Source organism: Antennarius striatus, chromosome 17 (assembly GCF_040054535.1).
Source record: "Antennarius striatus isolate MH-2024 chromosome 17, ASM4005453v1, whole genome shotgun sequence".
NCBI classification, from domain to species: Eukaryota; Metazoa; Chordata; class Actinopteri; order Lophiiformes; family Antennariidae; genus Antennarius; species Antennarius striatus.
The window spans coordinates 5,480,705-5,501,302 of NC_090792.1; the positions used below are offsets into that span (position 1 = coordinate 5,480,705).

At 41.5% G+C, this 20,598-nt stretch overlaps 1 protein-coding gene across 2 annotated transcripts in view; it reads right to left on the reverse strand.

Moving 5' to 3' along the window:
- Positions 1 to 20,598, reverse strand: part of nrxn3a (neurexin 3a) — a 227,550-nt gene that overhangs the window by 28,303 nt on the left and 178,649 nt on the right. For both annotated transcript variants that reach the window (XM_068338595.1, XM_068338594.1), the window contains one exon: positions 6,983 to 7,164. In XM_068338595.1, the coding sequence (XP_068194696.1) occupies positions 6,983 to 7,164 (182 nt within the window). The remainder of the gene's footprint in view (positions 1 to 6,982; positions 7,165 to 20,598) is intronic.

The following is a 20,598-nucleotide window of genomic DNA, read 5'->3' on the forward strand; positions in this document are numbered from 1 at the left end:
TTGTGCATGCAATAATGCATGCACAGTAATGTATTTTCAGTTTATAATGCATGCAATATAATTTATCTGGCCTATCTACCACTCTCTTTCTCTCTCTGTCTCTATTACCTGACCTATCTCTGTCCCCAGTGTATTTATTTTTCTCAACCAACAGGTCAAGGCGGATGACCGCCCTCCAGAGCCTGGGTCCCGCCCGAAGTTTCTTCCTCAACGAGGGAGGTTTTCCCCGCCACTGTCACTTATGCTTGCTCTTGAGGGCACTGTTGGCTTTCTATTAGTTAAGTGCTTTGAAATACTGTATCTTCAGATGTGATTAAGCGCTATATAAATAAAAGTTGATTGATTAATGGAAGAGTGAGGTTACAGGGAGAAGAGATCAAGAAAGTGGAGGATTTCAAGTAATTAGGGTCAACAGTCCAGAGAAATAGACAGTGTGGGAAAGAGGTAAAGAAGCGTGTACAGCCAGGATGGAATGGGTGGAGAAAAGTGTCAGGTGTGATGTGTGATTGAAGAGTTAAAATGAAAGAAAAGGTGTACAAAACTGTGGTAAGACCAGAAATGTTGTTTGGTCTAGAGACAGTGTCACTGAGGAAAAGACAAGAGACAGAGCTGGAGGTAGCAGAGATGAAGATGCTGAGGTTCTCTTTGGAAGTGACCAAGATGGACAGGATCAGGAATGAGTACATCAGAGGGACAGCACATGTTAAAAGTTTTCAGTTTTAAACTGCCAGGAAGGAAGCCTAGATGAAAATCAAAAGGTGGTATATACAGTAGATGTAGTGAAAGATGACATGAAGGTAGTTGGTGTGAGAGAAGAGGATGCAGAAGGCAGGGTTAGATGGAGGCAACTGATTCGCTGTGGTGACCCCTGAAGAGAAAATCCAAAAGGAGAAGAGGAAGAAGAAGATTATAACTAAGACTAAAATTAACTTATTATATATTATTATTGTACTCCCTAGTTTCATATAGTGAATTTGTTGTTTTCTGTGAATTTTTAAATTAATAAGCCTGCTCCACTTTAATTGACAACACGTCCTTCCACGTCTGTGATTGTCTTCCTGGCTAGACTCTCCTATGTAACATTATTATTTTGTCACTGGTTGTTTAAGCCTGTGTACTTCTCTCTCTTTTTGTTCTTATTTGTGTTTTTATGTATCATGTGTAAGTGTTCAAATCATCCCTTTGCTTTTTGATGGTTGCTTTGTCTCACCATCCTGTTATCACCTCCAGAATTTGTGGATTTCATCTTTCTACTACCTCTATGCTGGCTCTCTCTGGTGTCTAATTTACCTTACCTGTCTAGTTGTCATGGTACAAACCACAGACTGGATTATTTTTTGATCAACTGTATTAGCTGAGGTACATTGAATATTTGTTGAGGAGGACTGAATAGAATTCAGGTAATTCCTCCCTAAAGTCACCTTTCCACCAGAGCTTTGAACCGGTTCATGGAAAGAAAACCGGAAATTTTTGGTATTTTGGCTGGAACGAATACAAAACCGAATACTTTATATTTTTTAATGTTCCGGAACGGAATCGGAACAGAAAATAATTGTAAACCGGTTAATATAGGTTTTTTTTTCGTTCTTGAAAAAAAAAATTGACCTTATGTTTCGTTCTTGAAAAAAAAAATTGACCTCATGTTTCACTTCCTGTCATTCACTGGATGCAGTATGAGAGCGGAGGGAAGTAGAAGCTATCAGCAGCAGTTAAGAAAAGGGAGGTCTCCCAGTCACAATTTATAACAGGTAAACACTGCAGTATGTCAGTCTTAAAAATGTATGAATCAGACATTAACTCATTGGCTGCAGTGGTTTTCAGAGCAGTGTGTCCCCGTACTGCCAGCGCTTTGTTGCAATATTGAGCTATGGGAGAAGCACAATGAAGATCTGTTGTTCAGCAATAAATGACATGGTGGAAGTTATTCTTGTCTTATTTCATGTAGTGTTTAAGTAGGAGGCATAAGCCTTAACTACAGTGATATAACTTGCATAAAGCAGTGGTGTAGTGATGTGGTACTGTTTACTGTAGGGTAGGGGCATATCTATAATTATAGTATACAAACTAATTGCTTTAGTTGCCAATTAAATTTAAAAGTCCTTAAGTTAATGTATTTTGCGCACCATTCGGCTCATTGTATAAAGAGGCGCAGTCTAAATTACAGAGTTTAATGTAGCCGCAAGAGGACACAAGCCAGTGTCTTATTGTGCCGGTCCCAAGCCCGGATAAATAGAGAGGGTTGCGTAAGGAAGGGCATCCGGCATAAAACTTTTGCCAAATCAAAGATGTGAATCAAACCCATGACTTCCATACCAGATCGGTCTAGGCCCGGGTTAACAACGACCGCCATCGGCACTGTTGACCTTCAGGGTGCTGGTGGAAATTTGATTACTGTTGGTCGAAGAAGGAGAGGAGGAAAGTGCGTTCGCTCGAAGAAAGAGGAACGCCAAGAGTGTAGGACTAAGAGTAGGGACGTTGAATGTTGGAACTATGACAGGAAAAGGTAGAGAGTTGGTTGACATGATGCAGAGGAGGAAGGTAGACATACTGTGTGTGCAGGAGACCAGGTGGAAAGGTAGCAAGGCTCGAACTTTAGGAGCATGGTTCAAGTTGTTCTATCATGGTGTAGATAGGAAGAGAAATGGAGTAGGAGTTATCTTGAAGGAGGAGTTTGTTAGGAATGTCCTGGAGGTAAAAAGAGTGTCAGATACAGTGATGAGTCTGAAGCTAGAAATAGAAGGTGTGATGTTCAATGTTGTTAGTGGGTATGCTCCACAGGTAGGATGTGAGCTGGAGGAAAAGGAGAAATTCTGGTCGGACTTTGATGAAGTGATGCAGAGTATGCCTAGAAGAGAGGGAGTTGTCATTGGTGCAGATTTCAATTGACATGTTGGGGCAGGAAATAGAGGTGATGAAAAGGTGATGGACAGGTTTGGTATCCAGGAGAGGAACGCAGAAGGACATATGGTAGTTGACTTTGCAAAAAGGATGGAAATGGCTGTAGTGAATACTTTCTTCCAGAAGAGGCAGGAACATAGAGTGACCTATAAGAGTGGTAGGAGCACACAGGTAGACTACATCTTGTGTAGACGGTGTAACCTGAAAGAGATCAGTGACTGCAAAGTAGTGGTAGGCGAGAGTGCAGCCAAACAGCATAGGATGGTGGTGTGCAGGATGACTCTGGTGGTGAGGAATATGAAGAGGGCAAAGGCAGAGCAGAAGATGAAATGGTGGATGCTAAAAAAGGAAGAGTGTTGCATGACTCTTAGGAAGGAGTTGAGACAGGCTCTGGGTGGCAAGGAGGTGCTCCCAGATGACTGGAAAACTACAGCTAATGTGATCAGGGAGACAGGTAGGAAAGTACTTAGTGTATCATCTGGAAGGAAAGTAGATAAGGAGACTTGGTGGTGGAATGAGGAGGTACAGGACTGTATACAGAGAAAGAGGTTAGCTAAGAAGAAGTGGGAAACTGAGAGGACTGAGGAGAGTGGACAGGAGTACAGGGAGATGCAGCGTAAGGTGAAGGTAGAGGTAGCAAAGGCCAAACAAGGAGCTTATGATGACTTGTATGCTAGGTTGGACAGTAAGGAGGGAGAGACTGGTCTATACAGGTTGGCAAGACAGAGAGATAGAGATGGGAAGGACGTGCAGCAGGTTAGGGTGATTAAGGATAGGGATGGAAGTCTATTGACAGGTGCCAGTAGTGTGATGGGAAGATGGAAAGAGTACTTTGAAGAGTTGATGAATGTGGAAAATGAGAGAGAACAAAGACTAGAAGAGGTGACTGTTGTGGACCAGGATGTAGCAAAGATTAGTCAGGATGAAGTGAGGAGGGCACTGAAGAGGATGAAGAGTGGAAAGGCCGTCGGTCCTGATGATATACCTGTAGAGGTTTGGAAGTGTCTAGGAGAGGTGGCAGTAGATTTTCTGACTGGGTTGTTCAACAGGATCTTAGATAGTGAGAAGATGCCTGAGGAATGGAGAAGTGTGCTGGTGCCCATTTTTAAGAACAAGGGAGATGTGCAGAGTTGTGGCAACTACAGAGGAATCAAGCTGATGAGCCATACAATGAAGTTATGGGAGAGAGTAGTGGAAGCTAGACTAAGGGCAGAAGTGAACATTTGTGAGCAGCAGTATGGTTTCATGCCAAAAAAGAGTACTACAGATGCAGTATTTGCTTTGAGGATGTTGATAGAGAAGTACAGAGAAGGCCAGAGGGAGCTGCATTGTCTTTTTGTAGATCTGGAGAAAGCTTATGACAGGGTGCCCAGAGAGGAACTGTGGTATTGTATGAGGAAGTCTGGAGTGGCAGAGAAGTATGTTAGAGCAGTGCAGGACATGTATGAGGACTGTAAGACAGTGGTGAGGTGTGCTGTAGGTTTGACAGAGGAGTTCAAGGTGGAGGTGGGACTGCATCGGGGATCAGCTCTGAGCCCCTTCTTGTTCGCTATGGTGATGGACAGGCTGACAGACTAGATTAGACAGGAATCTCCATGGACTATGATGTTTGCAGATGACATTGTGATCTGCAGTGAGAGCAGGGAACAGGTGGAGGAGAAGCTAGAGAGGTGGAGGTTTGCCCTGGAAATGAGAGGAATGAAGGTTAGCCGCAGTAAGACAGAGTACATGTGTGTGAATGAGAGGGACCCAAGTAGAAGACTGAGGTTACAGGGAGAAGAGATCAAGAAGGTGGAGGATTTTAAGTACTTAGGGTCAACAGTCCAGAGCAATGAAGACACTGGAAAAGAGGTGAAGAAGCGTGTACAGGCAGGATGGAACGGGTGGAGAAAAGTGTCAGGTGTGATGTGTGATGGAGAGTTTCAGCTAAAATGAAAGGAAAGGTGTACAAAACTGTGGTGAGACCAGCGATGTTGTTTGGTCTAGAGACAGTGTCACTGAGGAAAAGACAGGAGACAGAGCTGGAGATAGCAGAGATGAAGAAGCTGAGGTTCTCTCTGGGAGTGACCAGGAAGGATAGGATCAGGAATGAGTACATCAGAGGGACAGCACATGTTAGAAGTTTTGAAGATAAAGTCAGAGAGGCCAGACTGAGATGGTTTGGACATGTCCAGAGGAGAGATAGTGAATATATTGGTAGAAGGATGCTGAGTTTTGAACTGCCAGGTATGTATGTACTATGGTGTAGCTTGTTGTCATTGTGATGACGCGCAAAACCACCATGGCATTTTCTTCATACAACACATGACTCTCATAATCCTCATGTCAGCTATCAATGTGTGTGTCCATCTGCATGGTTGCCCCTGAGGCATGGACGTCCACATAGATCACTCTCATTCATGTTTCCTTTTGCTCTACTTACCTGGGCTATGGACTCAATCTATTACCTGCAGAGTTTAATCCCGGGTTTTTTCATTCATCATATGTAGCTTTTGTGCGTTCACCTTTGTGACCTGTAAATAAGTCTGACTGCTATCCGGTTTGATTTGTTTTTAGTGTTTTCTTTTTTCAGTTATTTATCTCCTGACACTGCCTCAGATAGACTTTGGACATTTAGTGACTCTAATTGTGTCATTGTCTTTATCTGCCTGCCAGATTGATCTCTACCTAACACAGTCAAGAGGTGGTACAACTTCTCGTTTTTATTATTTTACCTTTTTGCAATAAATCCCAGTTCAATAAATTCCTTCTGCCCTTGTTTCAGTCTCTGGTTCCTAAATTTTGGATCCTAACCTTGCTGATAATATCAAGCTTTGTTGTTTGAATATGACTCTTTAATTTTTGATGTGCAGAGTAGCATATCCAGGTATCAGTTTTCACCTAATGGAATTTTTTAAAAACAAGGCAGGTAGAGTCAAAACATGTGATGCGCACTGAAGAAATATTGTGTAATCCATGGCATTGGAACATATATGAGGTCTATTCCTGCAGCAAGTTTTTGGCCTTCTGCATTGCATTGCATCTAGACAATAAAGCTCATACAACACCTAGCCTCTTATCCCACAACTTGTCAGCTTGTAATCCAGCTTGTTGTCAAGATGAATACATTCATTGTTATATAAGACCTGTTCCAATTTCCAGCTAATGGCCTGAGAGACAACTGCTTCTGGTCCCACCTGACAAAGTCCCTGTCAGCAGTGAGTCTAAGCTTCACATAGCCAATATCATGAATTCCAACTTACAACGCTAACCAAATGACAGACAGAGCTCCAGTCACCTGTCCAAACTTCAACTACACAAACTACTGGACCCACCAAACAGTCTAGGTCTGGTATCTATGGTGTCATTACTCATGCCATGTCTTGGGTATATTTTTATTCATCTTTTGCTTTATTTTTTGTTATACTTAATGGGGCGCATGGTGATGCAGTGAGTATCCCTGTCGCTGCACAGCCCGATGGCTCCCAGTTCGAGTCCCGCAGTGTGTGGAGTTTGCGTGTTCTCCCCATGTCTGCGTGGGTACTCTCAGGGTTCGCCAGCTTCCTCCCATCTCCAAAAACATGCACTCCAGGGGAATTGGCCAGTTTCAAATTGCCCGTAGGTGTGAGTTTGCACGTGAGTGGTTATCTGTCTACATGTGGCTCCATGGTTCACTGGCATCGCGCCGGGACTGTAACCTGCCTCACGCCCCCAGTCAGCTGGGATAAGCTCCACCAACTCAACCCGCGTCGGTGGATGAAACGGGTATAGCTGTGTTGCTGCAGCCACCTGTAGCCTCTCCCATAAGTAGTTTGTTCTATGATACTCTGCTCGACCCACACCTGCCGGCCAGATTGTGTTTATTCCTACTGTCCAACATTTCTGTTTTTGCTTATCGTGTACTGATTTTTGGATCCTCTTTGTTACCTGCCCCTTGTTGGACTTGTCTGCCTGTTTGGCTTGATTACCTGGTTTGTGAACTTTGCTTTTGGAATAATTCATGGATTTGGAGTTCCTTCGACTGTCATGCTTTTGGGTTCTCAACATCAGTGACGTGACATATGGAAAGCAAAAACACAGGCATGCAGATTGTGTGAGAACTTACAATGTGTAGCATCAAGTAGTCACCCAGTCCAGGTGCGCTGTCAATCCTCACCAGGATACCATCTTTCAGAGATGTGCTGAAGCCCACTGTCAGCCTATCTGTCCTGGTGCTGGGCCTCTCATTGGCTGGCCACTTAAATGTAATAAGGCCTCCTCCTTTGCCAAAGATGTATGTCGTCCCGGCTAAACACAGCAGGGAAAAGATTTGCAAATAAAATGTCATGGAGTAAAATTTTCTTATCTTTTAACATACTAAATTCTTATACTGGAAATCAATTTAAAATTAATGTATTGTCTTTGTTAATGTATGCATTACTTTATGTGCAAATTTTGTGGTTTGTTTTTGTGTAAATTGAATTTAAAAAACTACAGAGGTATAGAATACTGTGACTATAATAAAAAATATCTAAAGCTGTAATAGTATAACACCTCAAAGCAGGGGTCAGGAAAATGAACAACTTAGGTGTACCAAGGACCTTCTTGTGTGAGGCAACAGCACAACCCCTTATTTTCAACTGTGCTGCCCAGAGTTGAAAATAAGGGGTTAATTACCTACAATTTAAGTTTAAGTGGTAGGTGTGAGTAGAGTAACTGTGAAAACATGAAGTCATGAACCTGCCCTTGTGGTGGTTGGTTTAGCAAGACAGATTTTGTGGTATGTTTTGGGATCAAATCCCCTGAGGACCTTAGACCTTTCTGTGTCGAGTGTTGTAGAAGGTTCATCCTTCATCTGTGCAGGTTCTTTTAGGCCTACTCAGTTTCCTTCCACCACCAGAAAATGCAGTCTTAGTGAAATAATGACTCTAAATTTACCATAGACATGAATATGACAATGGCTGCTTTTCTTTAGGTCCAAGGTGTATCCCATCTCCCACTTGAAGTAATGTGCACATGTTTTAAGGGGTTCAATGAAAAATTATTTTATATCATTATCTCCCCACCTATACGCTGCTGTATCATCCTGTATCATCTTTGACTACGCTAGCTAATAAACAGAAAAACATAAGCTCCACCACTCCTCCCATGCTGTTATAGAAACATAAGTTTAGAGCTAGGCAATTACAGACATAATACAAGAATGGATGCAATGAGTCTATAAAAAAATGGATAGACCATTTCAATTTTTTCATTAATCTGAATATGTCACCTCATTCTCCTATACAGCTCTGTGAGTCAGTCATCCATTCATGTTGGCTACTCTGTCATACGCTGCTCTGAAATAAATAGGAGGTACTAATGAATGTGTGTGGAAACAACAATTCTGTGTGACAGGTTTTATGTGAATGCTCACTCTAATACAGTACTAATAATAATTTCCATTTAAAGGCTGTGCAACGAGTGTTCTCACACACAAACGCTCTACTTTTAATAAAATCACAATCACTGTAGACACCTGATAAATAGCTAGTGGCAATGAGCAGACATAGGAGGATGAGGCAGTTAACAGCAGGCACAACGGTCCTGTGGCATCAGAGCATATTACATGGTACATACATGGTACATATTACCCTTGAGAAAATGTTGCCTCTTGGCTCCCAACCTTTAACACGCTGAAGAACTGTTAATTTAGCTCTTAATACAAATGTTAATTTTAGCTGCATGCCCTTTTAAATATACAGATAGACAGATAGATTGACAATAAAAACATTATAAGGATTAAATTATGTGTACATTTTTACAATACTGTAAAGCCCATGGAGTGCTGCTGTGCATTGAAGAGGGTCCAGATGGAAAGAACATAAATAAACACAAATACACACATGTGCATGCACACACACACACACACACACACACACACACACACACACACACACATACACACACACACACACACACACACACACACACACACACGCACACACACACACACACACATACACACGTACATACAGTACACACACACAGACACCTGGCCACTCTGAGAAAGTTGTCGCCTAGAAAATAATTATGATTGCAATAAACTCATCACAATGAGGATCAAAAGGTTTCCAACTGCAATCACAGAAGTGCTCATTTATCCAAGACAGCAACATATCATTTAAAACACACAGCAAAAAAACAAAACAAAAGCAAGATTTATTAGACACATCCAGATGTGGAATGACCAGCTTTTATATGTATGCATAAGACAGTCATTCCATTTAATTAATGTATGACTGTTTCTCTCTGTACATGTTAGTTATCTACAGGCTGAAAGTACGAGACAAGAAACAATTGTTTACACTATATTCCCCATATATAAGTATTAAACAAAGAACATTTCATGTGTAAAAAAATACTAACACAATATTCTTACAATCAAATATGACATTGTCCATTTTATATATTTTGAAACCTTTTGGGTAGTTATAAAACCAACCATCCATCCAGCCATCTTCCACCGCTTATCCATAGTCGGGTCGTGGGGGCAGCAGCTTCAGCAGGGAGCCCCAAACATCCCTTTCTCCGGCCACATCCACCAGCTCTGACTAGGGAATCCCAACGCGTTCACATGCCAGTGTTGAGATATAATCCCTCCACCTGGTCCTGGGCCTGCCCTGAGGCCTCTTCCCAGCTGGACATGGAGGCATCTGCACCAGATGTCCAAACTACCTCAGCTGACTCCTTTCCACACAAAAGAGCCCCTCGTGAATGGCAGTGTTTCTCTAAGGGAGACACCAGCTATCCATCTGAGAAAGCCCATTTCCACCACTTGTATCAGCAATCTCATTCTTTTGGTCATAACCCATCGCTCATGACCATAGTTGAGGGTAGGAGTGAAGATTGAATGGTAGATGGAGAGCTTTGCCTCTCAGCTTAGCTCCCTCTTTGTGACAACAGTGCGGTAAAGCGACCGCAATGCCGCTCATGCTGCCCCAATTCTCCTTCCAATCTCACACCCCATTGTTCCCTCACTCATGAACAGGACTCCAAGATACTTGAACTCTTTCACTTGTGGAAAGACCTCATTCCCCACTCGGAGAAGGCAGTCCACCGGCTTCCTGCTAAGGACCATGGCCTCAGATTTGGAGGTACTGATCCTCATCTCTGCCGCTTCACGCTCGGCTGCAAACTGGACTAGTGAGCGCTGCAGGTCATCATCTGCAAAAAGCAGCGATGCAATACTCAGCCTACCAAACTAAACTAAACGACTACCCCTCAATATTGGTGACATAGCGCAGCCCTGGTGAAGGCCACTCGGAACAAGTCCAACTTACTGCCGAAAACCCGAACACAGCTCTCACTTTGGGCGTACAGGGATTGGATGGCCCTGAGGAGAGGCCCCCTCACCCCATACTCCTGCAGTACTACCCACAGTATATTCCTGGGGACCCAATTGTACGCCTTTTCCAAGTCCACAAAGCACATGTAGACTGGATTGGCATACTCCCAAACCTCTTAGGGGTTAAAAGCTGATCCGTTGTTCCACGACCAGGACGGAACCCACATTGTTCCTCCTCAGTCTGAGGTTCGACAATCGGCGGACCCTCCTAAAACTAACCCTTTCTTATTTTTTCAACATATTGAAGAAGCTCTCTTATATATTTCATATACAGTTTAACATTACTGATTATTTATTACTCAGTTCAGTATTTAATACACACATGTATGTATATACACACACTTCTACAGGGTGAGATTTCTAAAAAAAAAAAAAAGGGGAGATGGGGTTTTTTATTCGTGAAGAAGTTAATCAAGTTAATGGTAGACCCTAATGAGACTGAATTCCATGTTAAAATGACTCAGCAAATGTCAGACAAAGTGAACAATTTGCTCTGATGTCAGACTTCATGTGGTCGTTTTGGCTGAAACAGAATAATCAAACATGAGGTGGCGTGAAGTTTTGATGACCAGGAAGCGCATCAGCGCGTCATTCACGTCAGAATCAATTAAAATGGTACAAATTGAGCAGATGCTGTACACCACTCACCATGACCACCCTTCAGTGATGCTGGGGAATTGTATATGGAGATGGGTGGAGAAGACTGGTGCTTCGTTGTACGCAGGTGATGTTGCTCCTTGTGAGCATAAGATGCTCCTGTCACCTGTAGTTTGTTTAGGTTCACAGAGTTTAACAACCTCTCTGATGGGGAAGTAGCAAAACATCCCAGAATCAGCCATCCCATCCAGGCAGTCCAATAAAGGGCAAAAAGACAAGGAGCTTGGCAGGAACACTCTCTTATGAAACCCCGTAAAGGTAAAACATCCATAGGGCACATGACGGAAGAAAAAAAATTTGAGCAGATACACAACTCCACGGACCGATCTACAGAACACCACTATCATAATTGAGGAAACCTCATAATACCAAAGACCACCAGGCTGCCACCTGTTTGCAAAATTTCTTGACACTTTGCTGCTCAATGAGTTGAAATTCATCAACCACCAAAAAACCAGTAATTTTCAGCAAAAAATATATTCACATTTTTCAAATGCACACTTTTGACACTTGTCAGCAGGCAGTCAGGTCGGACCAACACATCCTTCATCCTCCCCTAAAAAAGAGTTGGGGGCTCAGCTTGTGCATTCATTTCCCAGCTCTCGGGCTGCTTCTCATGTGCAGTTCTCACTCTCTTTATCTATCTGCCTCTGGTTTTGCTCTTACAAAGACATCTGCAGACAATTTCACAAAGACAGACTTTTCAAAGCCATGGATGGAAAATAGGCTGTAAAATTGGAATAGTAATTCGGTACCAGAGAAGCCTTAAAAAGAGCATTGTATATCCACCATTTTTTGTTCTGTCAACTTCAGCATGTTCCAGTTGTTTTTAATTGTAATTTATCTTCTTGAAAACTTTAGAAGAATCCATTAAAATCTCAGCATGGTGGCAATGAGAAAAACTCCTCGTCCCTGCTCTCAGACCATCCTTTGATGTACGCAATATTTTGCTGCATGCACTTAAACAGAAGACAACAGCAATGGTCTGGATCCCAGAGCTGTCAGAGAGAGAGGGGGGGGACTCGGAGAGGGAGGGAGGGAGAAAGAAAGAGAGAGAGACAGAGAGACAGAGAGAGAGAGAGAGAGAGAGAGAGAGAGAGAGAGAGAGAGAGAGAGAGAGAGAGAGAGAGAGAGAGAGAGAGAGAGAGATTTAGAAACACATAGAGAAAGCAAAGCCAGTGAAAAAGTGCGGGTGCTGGGGGGAAAAAAAAGTGACAGTACAGAGAAATGACCAACTCAATGTAAATATTGTCAGAAAATGCCAAGGAAGAGCCAAAGAGTGAGGACACACCAGCAAAAGACAGAGTTATAATCAAGATGTCGGGTGTAATTCAATGAGACAAAGTAAGAATGACAGAGGAGATTCTACTGACCATCCTCCACCAGAAACAACAATATGGCACAGACTAAACAGAAAACAGAGGAAACACATTATATAAATATAGAAAATGCAAATTTGGCAGCTCACAACAACAAAAAAATCTTGACTTCACTTCCATCAGTATGTCCTAGACTCCATTTTTGCACAATCAACCTTTTGTCTTCTTATTCTAAATGCATGTATATTGAGTGTGTGACATATCCAAATTCTACCAGTGCCTTTCTTTGAGCCTGCAGCAACTCACAGGTTGGAAGTAGAATAAAAACAGACAAATGACAAACCGACACCTCTCACAGTACTGTAAGATTAATTGAGACGCAGCATCACCTACTGTTGTAGAAGGTGAAGGACATTTAAAATAAAATAAATTTAAAAAAAACTCAGCAAATGGAGAGATTGTGTGATGTTTTTTATGTCTTCCATTTTCCAAGCACACAATTAAAGTTGGTTATTTAGAAAAGTATGTGTTTATTTTTTAAAGATTTGACTGGAAATTAGCTTCAAATAGGAAGATGACAACAAATTTAGCCTAAAGACCAGAAAATTTGGGACATTTTTTGTGCCGTCATTGTAGGTGTCACTGTGACACTATCCACTTTTGAGTTTATGAAAAAAACTAAATGTTAATTTTAAAAAAACCTTATACATCTGCCTGAGTTTATGAAAAAATCCAGCAGAACAAGGCCAAGTGAGGTCACTTCATGGCGTTGGAAAGAGCAGCACAGTTGTGAGCACTGATTTTTGTTAAGATTGGGTTGGAATTCATAAAACACTGAAAGGAAAAAAGAAAAACATTGACGTCCAGTGATTTCCACAAAAAAAAAAAAAAGGGAAATGACAGTGTAGTCGAACTGAGGATGGTCTGATTCACCTGCCTTTACCGAGCAGCTGTCTATAGTACCTGTCAGCACATTAGTGAAATCATGTGGTTCCTGTGTCCCTGTCTCTATGGTCAGTACATTTTCAACACTTAATGCATGCTAATACACATTCCAGTAATAGAACTAGGACTGCAAATTAAATTAGGACATTGTTTCTGTTGTTTTGCAAGTCATTTATGGCCAAACAGCAGATCTTCATTGTGTTTTTCCTATAGCTCTATATAAGGAAATAGCAGAAACAGACCTACAGCTACCATTTGAACACATACTTTAACAAAAGGATAGCTATATTCACAAGAAAAAAGGCTTATTTCAAATAGCACAGAAAGAAGGCTACAGCTGCCATTAACAACAATAATAAATGGTACATTGCCAGTATAAATACAAAATTTCGGGCTAAAGCTAACATTATGAAAATCAAGTACAATTTTTACAAAAGAAATTTTCAAAACTGTCAATTTTTGACAATACATTATAATAACAAAAAATGTGAAAAAGGACATTTAAAGCTGACCTGAATATCATTTTTGAACAGTTAATTCTGACGCCCTTTTGGACCAATTGTTTGGTAAAGGAGCAGTCAATTTTGTTAGTATCCAATGCACAATTCAACCATTGGCTATTAAAGTCACCTGCAGTAAGCCGTTCTGACTGAATGCATTTAGTGATTTTTGTAAGTTTCAGAACACTGACTAGATTGGACAGCCACTCTGATTCATTCAAATGCAGCCTATTGGCTGTCGGTGACATGATATGGCAAAATGCTGTTAGCGCGCAAGTCATGTGTGGAGTGCCATCTCATTCCTACAGCCTAGTCGACCTAGCCCTCTTATGGCCCATTCTTTTGAGAATGACCACAACATTTCTAGGGTATAACTTTTTGCCAACATGCCTTGCTGTAGATGTAATGTAGACACTCCTTTGTCTTTCAACGCATCATCCAACACCAATTGTAAAGCATGTGCTGAACAGCAAACACTTTAGAACACAAATCCCTGGACTGCAGAGTCAATTTCAACCACAGGCTCTTCTTCAGGAGTCTGGGCCTGCAGCCTTGCGGTGGTTGAGTCGTTGAAAGAGACTCCTCACCTCTCTGTCTATGATAAGGAGAGGTGTGGGAAGGGGGGGTGGCACTGAGGTGTGGGGCTGTGAAGGTCCAGATGGCACAATGGGGGAGAGGATGGGGCTGCTGGCCAGTGGCTGGCTGACAGTGCTAGAGGGATCAGGTCTGTCCCATTGTCTTTCGAAACGACAGTAATGGTCGTTAAGGCTGTTGGCAAGACGTAGGTCGTTGACAGAGTGGGGGGCTCTAGGCTTGTAATTGGTGATAGCCTTGAGCCCTTTCCAGGCAGAGGCAGTCGGTGGCTGAGAATTGTTCTTCCATTCTCTTACCGTATGCAGATTTGGCTCTTCTCACCTCCTTACCAAATCTGTACTTGGCCTTCTTGTATCTGTCTCTGTCCCCACTTCCGAATGCAGCCTCCTTCTCTGTTGTTGTAGCTAATTCTGGTGCGTGTTAGGATGACACTGTCCTCACAGAAGGTGATGTGGGACGTCACAGTGTCCGTGTACTCATCTAGGAATTTTTTTTTAAACGCTGTCGTGTGGACGCAAATCGTTTTCGATGCGTTTTTAAAAAGTTGCGTTTTTAAAAAAATCCGTCATCGTGTGGACGGGGCCTAAATGTGCTTCCCCCCTAACGTGTTGTTTCAGGTATCAACTACATTTGCAAATCAAATGCAGCACACCAGACACCTTTGTCTAAGCAGTGACTCTGCTCTTGAAATGTCAAAAACGGCTGGAAGTTCAGCTTTGAGGGTCTTTCATTCACCTTTATGCCAGTTTCTCCTTGTGTTTCCGCAGACTAACAGAATGGACCGTCACTAGATTCCAGATTACAGCACTGACACTCGAAAATAGCATTTTTTAGACCAACTAAGTTTAAAGTGGGCTATTTTCAGCACCACAGTAGTTGGGAAATACTGAGATCTGTCAGTCAGTAAAACTTTATTAATAGAATTGTTGAAAGTTCCTTATGTTTTACTACGGAATCGTAGCCAGGCATGGGTGGTCTCCGCAGGCTGCTCTGCCGTCAGACAGCAGATCAGTGAGAGCGGCACTTCGGTTATGCCCCTTGACTACCATTGTTAGAGGGCGTAGGCCTGAGTGCTTTGTGAGGGTGCCCCTGGTGGCGTAGTGCGGCATGACTGTCGGCCAGACTGCCAGCTTTTTTTCAGCGATCATGTTTTTAACCAATATTAATATGAATATTAATCCATATATACAGTATAATCCGGCGCACCGGATTATAATGCGCACTGCGGGTTTATGAGAAAATTATAGGCTTTTAGGTGCGCCTTATAGTGTGTAAAATATTCTCTAAATTCTCTAACAGCCAGAGTTCTTGAAACAATTCCCTCTCCATAGGCATGTTGCACTTTGTTTTGAACAATATTTGCCAATATTTTTGGCTGAAATAATTACGAATCCATTTCCAATGGCTACTTGCAATGAGTAAGTACTCTTTCAAAGGCCAGAGTCCTCCATTAAAGAAAATGGTCTGCAATTAATAGTTACAAGCTACAAGCATGCATCTACTAGAACTTCGGGAGTTCTAGTACTTTGGGCTTCTTCACAACTATTGCATCTCAGAATACAGGTCTCTTGTGTGTTCCTAGATTTAAAAAGAAGTCAGCTGGCCAGAGGGCCTTCTCCTATCGTGCCCCTTTCTTGTGGAATAACCTCCCTATAAATATTAGACAGTCTGAATCTGTAAATGTCTTTAAATCTAGACTCAAAACATATCTGTTCGACCTAACATATAAGTAATATCGGGGATGGCGGTCTCAATGTTTAGGTTTAGCCTAGTCCTGCCGACGAGTCATAGGATTTCTTAGTTAGGCCCCTGCCTCCCATTAATCCTCTGCTATTCTGGTCCCTCTAGCACCACTCTCCCCCTGTTCTCTCTGTCTCTCTCCCTTCTTCTGCTGTTCTCTCTCACAGGCCTCTGTGTGGTGGATCATCGGCAATCGGCTACCTCTGTCTGCTTCCATGGCTGGCGATAGCACAAGCTGTACAGTGGTCCTGTTTCACCATCCACTAGGGGAGTGCTGGTTCTGCCTCATTTGGTTCTGCTGTGGTTTTGGGGTTTTGCCAGAGTAACCTTGACTTTAACTTTTTTGAGCTCAATGACTTAGGCACTGTCTGGTCTGTCCTCAGAGTGGTGGATCCTCGGCAATCGGTGACCTCTGTGTGCTTCATCGGCTGGTGGTGACTCGCTCTACTGGATGGATCGGCATGCCTTTGTTATACATTTATTGTTACTGTTATTGTTACTGTTATTATTATTGTGTTGTTAATCTGTACATGCGGTATCTATTGCTTCGTCTGTCCACTCCTGGAAGAGGGGTCCCTCCTCTGCAGTCTTCCTGAGGTTTCTCCCATCCATTTTTTCCCCTGTTAAAAGGGTTTTGGGGGGAGTTGTTCCTTATCCGATGCGAGGGTCGCACTGCTTGCAGTGCACAAAGGTCAGAGGCATATCGTCCATGTGCAGATTGTAAAGCCCTTTGAGACATTGTTTGTGAATCTGGGCTATATAAAAATAAATAAACTTGAAACTTGAAACTTATTTTGCCCTGTAGAAACCGTTCTCTTTCGGCCGACTTGAGTGGACAAATTCTTGAAGATGTCTGGATGCTTTTGCTGAATGTGTCTCAGTCAATTTGCATAATTTCTTATGATTTCAGCTCCAAATCCCACGTTACACGTGGATTTGTTGGAAGCTGGGTCATATGAAAAATGCTGTCTCACAATGTCTTTCCATCTAAATACAATGGGAAAATGCCCAAAATTAGAAACAACCAGCATTATTGAATCCTAGTAAATACCACAGTTCAATGTTTACCTCTTGTGAGTGCAATTGGGAATGGGAGACTGCCTTTTTCCTTGACTACTGATGACATGCATCAGATCTCCGCTCTAATCATAGAGATTTGAGGCAATAATTTAAAAAAATTGCATTAACCAGTTACGCTTATTTTGAATAAACAACTCAGTAACAGAACACTAAAAATGTTGTTTTTGTTTTCATTCTTGGTAAAACACAAAAAGTTTCTTTTTTTTCTTTTTTTTTCGTTCCATGAACTGGCTCAAAGCCCTTTAAACTTACAGTGAATGCATGGTGAAGGGACACACAACCATAGAAATGAATGTGTGATTAATAGCCTAGTAGGAGATGCAATTTCATTTTGAAGATAACAATGAATAACAAACTATAAAATGAAATACCATTAACACAGAGAAGATAGGAAAACAAAGTTAAACAGCATGTAAAAAAGGGGTGAAAGCTAACAGCCTTTTAAGTTATGTCTTGAATCGAGCCCAGCTGAGTGTCAGCTGGGATGAGTCAGCCACAATGTAGTCCTTTGTGACTTTAGTTGTACTAAGTGGTGGGCCAAACACATTTATTTTCAAAAAATCATCTCCAAGAAATTGCAAAAAATGCAATGATGTGCTAAATCTTCTATGTAAATAGGCAGTGAAACCACTGAAGATGTTTCTCAGGCTCTTTGTGTGTTGATTGTCATGCCTGAATATCTGTATGTGCCGGAAATGAGGAAAAATGATTGACCTGAATCACACCTAAGAGAGAGGAATACATGTAAATGTGTATGTAATTTACCTGAGCAGTTCATGCACAACACATGACAACAAAAATAACATGTTTTCACTATGGCAAAAGAGTGATGTCAAAATGTGAATCAAAGCTTTTAAACAGGTAAAAATGCTAAGAGTAACTTACACAAAGGGTGTAAATGCCCTGCCTTTTCTCTGTAAAATTAAGTGATTTGATGAAATTTTATAGCAAACACATATTTTACATATAGAAACAACCTGATATTGATCACATATATTGAGTCTATGCAGGTTTTCTTCGTTAAGACTACATGAACTGGATGTTAATATTTTATTATAACAAACTTACCTACAGGAATATACAAAAACGGATGGACGGATATGCATGGAATTTTCACCAAAGATAGATATTTATCCTAGAGATGATTACATTTTGGCATTAATAAGAATCAGCACTGGATGTTGTAGTTTTTCGTCATTCTGAGATACAACATTTACACAGTTTTTGTTCACAACTTTAGAATTACTGTATATGAAACTTGTATATTAGATGTTACAATTTTGGTGGAGGTTTGTGCTCTCAGAGCACTCTTGTGTTGTCTTTATTATCATTTATTCATTCATTCAGTTTCAACCGGTTCTTCCACTTTTGAGAGTCATTTGGTTTGCTGGAGCCTATCCCAGCTGACATTCTGGTGTATGGGACACCCCAACGGCAGTGCACTGTGGAGCGACACAAAAGACATAACAACTACTCATGCTCAGACTCACACCTATGGGTAATCTGAAACGATCAGTTCACTTAAATTGCATGTTGTTGGGTGTGCGAATGCAATTGAAGAACCCAGCGAGAACCCATGCAGGCACGGGGAGAACATGCAAACTTCTCAAAGAAGAGATTCAAATCAGGTACTTTCTACCTGTGAGGTGACAGAGCTACCCACTGCGCCACTCTGCCGCCCGTCTTCATTATTACTATTTTTATTTTTATTTTTTTATATTATTACAATTAAAGTGTTTCATAACTACATAGTAATTAGTGCTTTGGACTGTCTGCTGACGTGATTAAGCGTTTTGTAAGTAAAACTTGATTGATAGTAGGCTCTGTTGTCTACATGTTTGTCTCCTCCTAATTTTTGGGGGTTCCATAGCTCCTTAAGTCATCAAAAACCCTGCTTCCATTTCCAACCTCCTGTCTTTGTGAAGCGGGATTTTCTGCAGTGACCGTAAAGAAAACCAAACCGCGGAGTAGACCAAATGTCCGGAACACACTTCAGGTGTCATTGTCTCCCTTTACCCCTAGATGAGCGGTCCCCAACCACTAATTCTCATTTTTGTAATTACTGTATTATTTGATCGACTTGTCCACCTTTTTATTGGAAACGATCAGTATTTCTCCTACATTGAATTGGAAGTCGCTATATTTCAAAATAAACCTCATCAGTACCATCACTTCAATCCAGTTTTTAATGTAATTGTTTCGTTTACAGATATATTGATTATCAATTTATGAAAAAGGTTGTTTATTGTCTGTTGATGTCTGCATTGTTTTTATGTACACATAAAACCACTGCGGATGATGCTCTACACCACAGACTTCCAGTACAATTTGGATGCATGTTACATGCAGAAGTTCTCGGACAGCACCACAATTGTGACATGTATTAGGGACAGTGATGACACAGTGTGCAGGAGAGTGGCAACAGACAACATTGTAATGACTGCTATTGATGGATTGTTGTCTTCAAATGAAGTGTGGCTGTTGTTGAATAGCCACATAGATGGCGGTCATAATGGGAGAGGGGGATGTTTGTGTTTAGTCACATTCTAAAAACTATAGAAATTATGCCATTGAACTGTACAGAGTATGTGATAAAACTTGAGCTTCTTTATCATTTTATATTTTGAAACTGTGTTTGACCCTGTAGATAACAATACCATCACATTTTCTCTTCGTCCTGATCAAATGAGTGAATCCAGTTACATGCAAACTAAGGCAAAAAAATGAAAAACTTATTGTACCACATTTAGTCACTACGACAATACTATCTGCAGTCCCTTGGCAGAAAGAAAAACTCACTTTCTGTTTGCATTGCCTTCATGTGTGTTGCTCTGCAGTCAAATGATAAGTTATTTTTAGAGCTTCGCAGCAGGCTTAGAAGAAGGCATATTAAAGATGATTGGGCCTTTAGGAGTGGTGTTTAAAAAACAATCAACTGAAAATATGTTATTTTAAAGTAAAACATCCAAAAAAAGGAACGGGTGTCTCTAATAACCTTCCAGGAAAACTCAGTAAGTGATTGTGAAAGCAGGGATATTTCACTGTCAAAACCATTTGACAGCTTGAGAGAAAGTTAGCTTGTTGAGAATGTCCTTGGGAGAAATTATCAGAGGACGTCCTCTGCTATAAAGCGAGTTAATTCAGGGCCAGTCTAAATCTCTGAGGTGGCTGTAGATACTAACACAACAGTTCCATTAAAGTAAAATTAAGCATCACAAAGCTGGTGCCTCAGCAGAAATATACAGCGAGGCCTGTCACATTAACATAAAGCATGGTGCTCAGAAATTATTAGCCTTTCTAATCTCAGGAACACTCAGATGCAGCATTGCACTGTTCAAATGACCTGTCCACAGTGATGCATGGCTGTTTTTCCACCATCTAGAGAAGAACACAAGCTTCTACTTCCTCCCACTGCCTCACAACCACCACTCTTTATTTCTTGCTCTCTTGCTTTTTAACCACTTGCACCAGGTTTATGCAAGGTGGGACAGTGAGGTGAAAAGCTTACACAAACAACAAC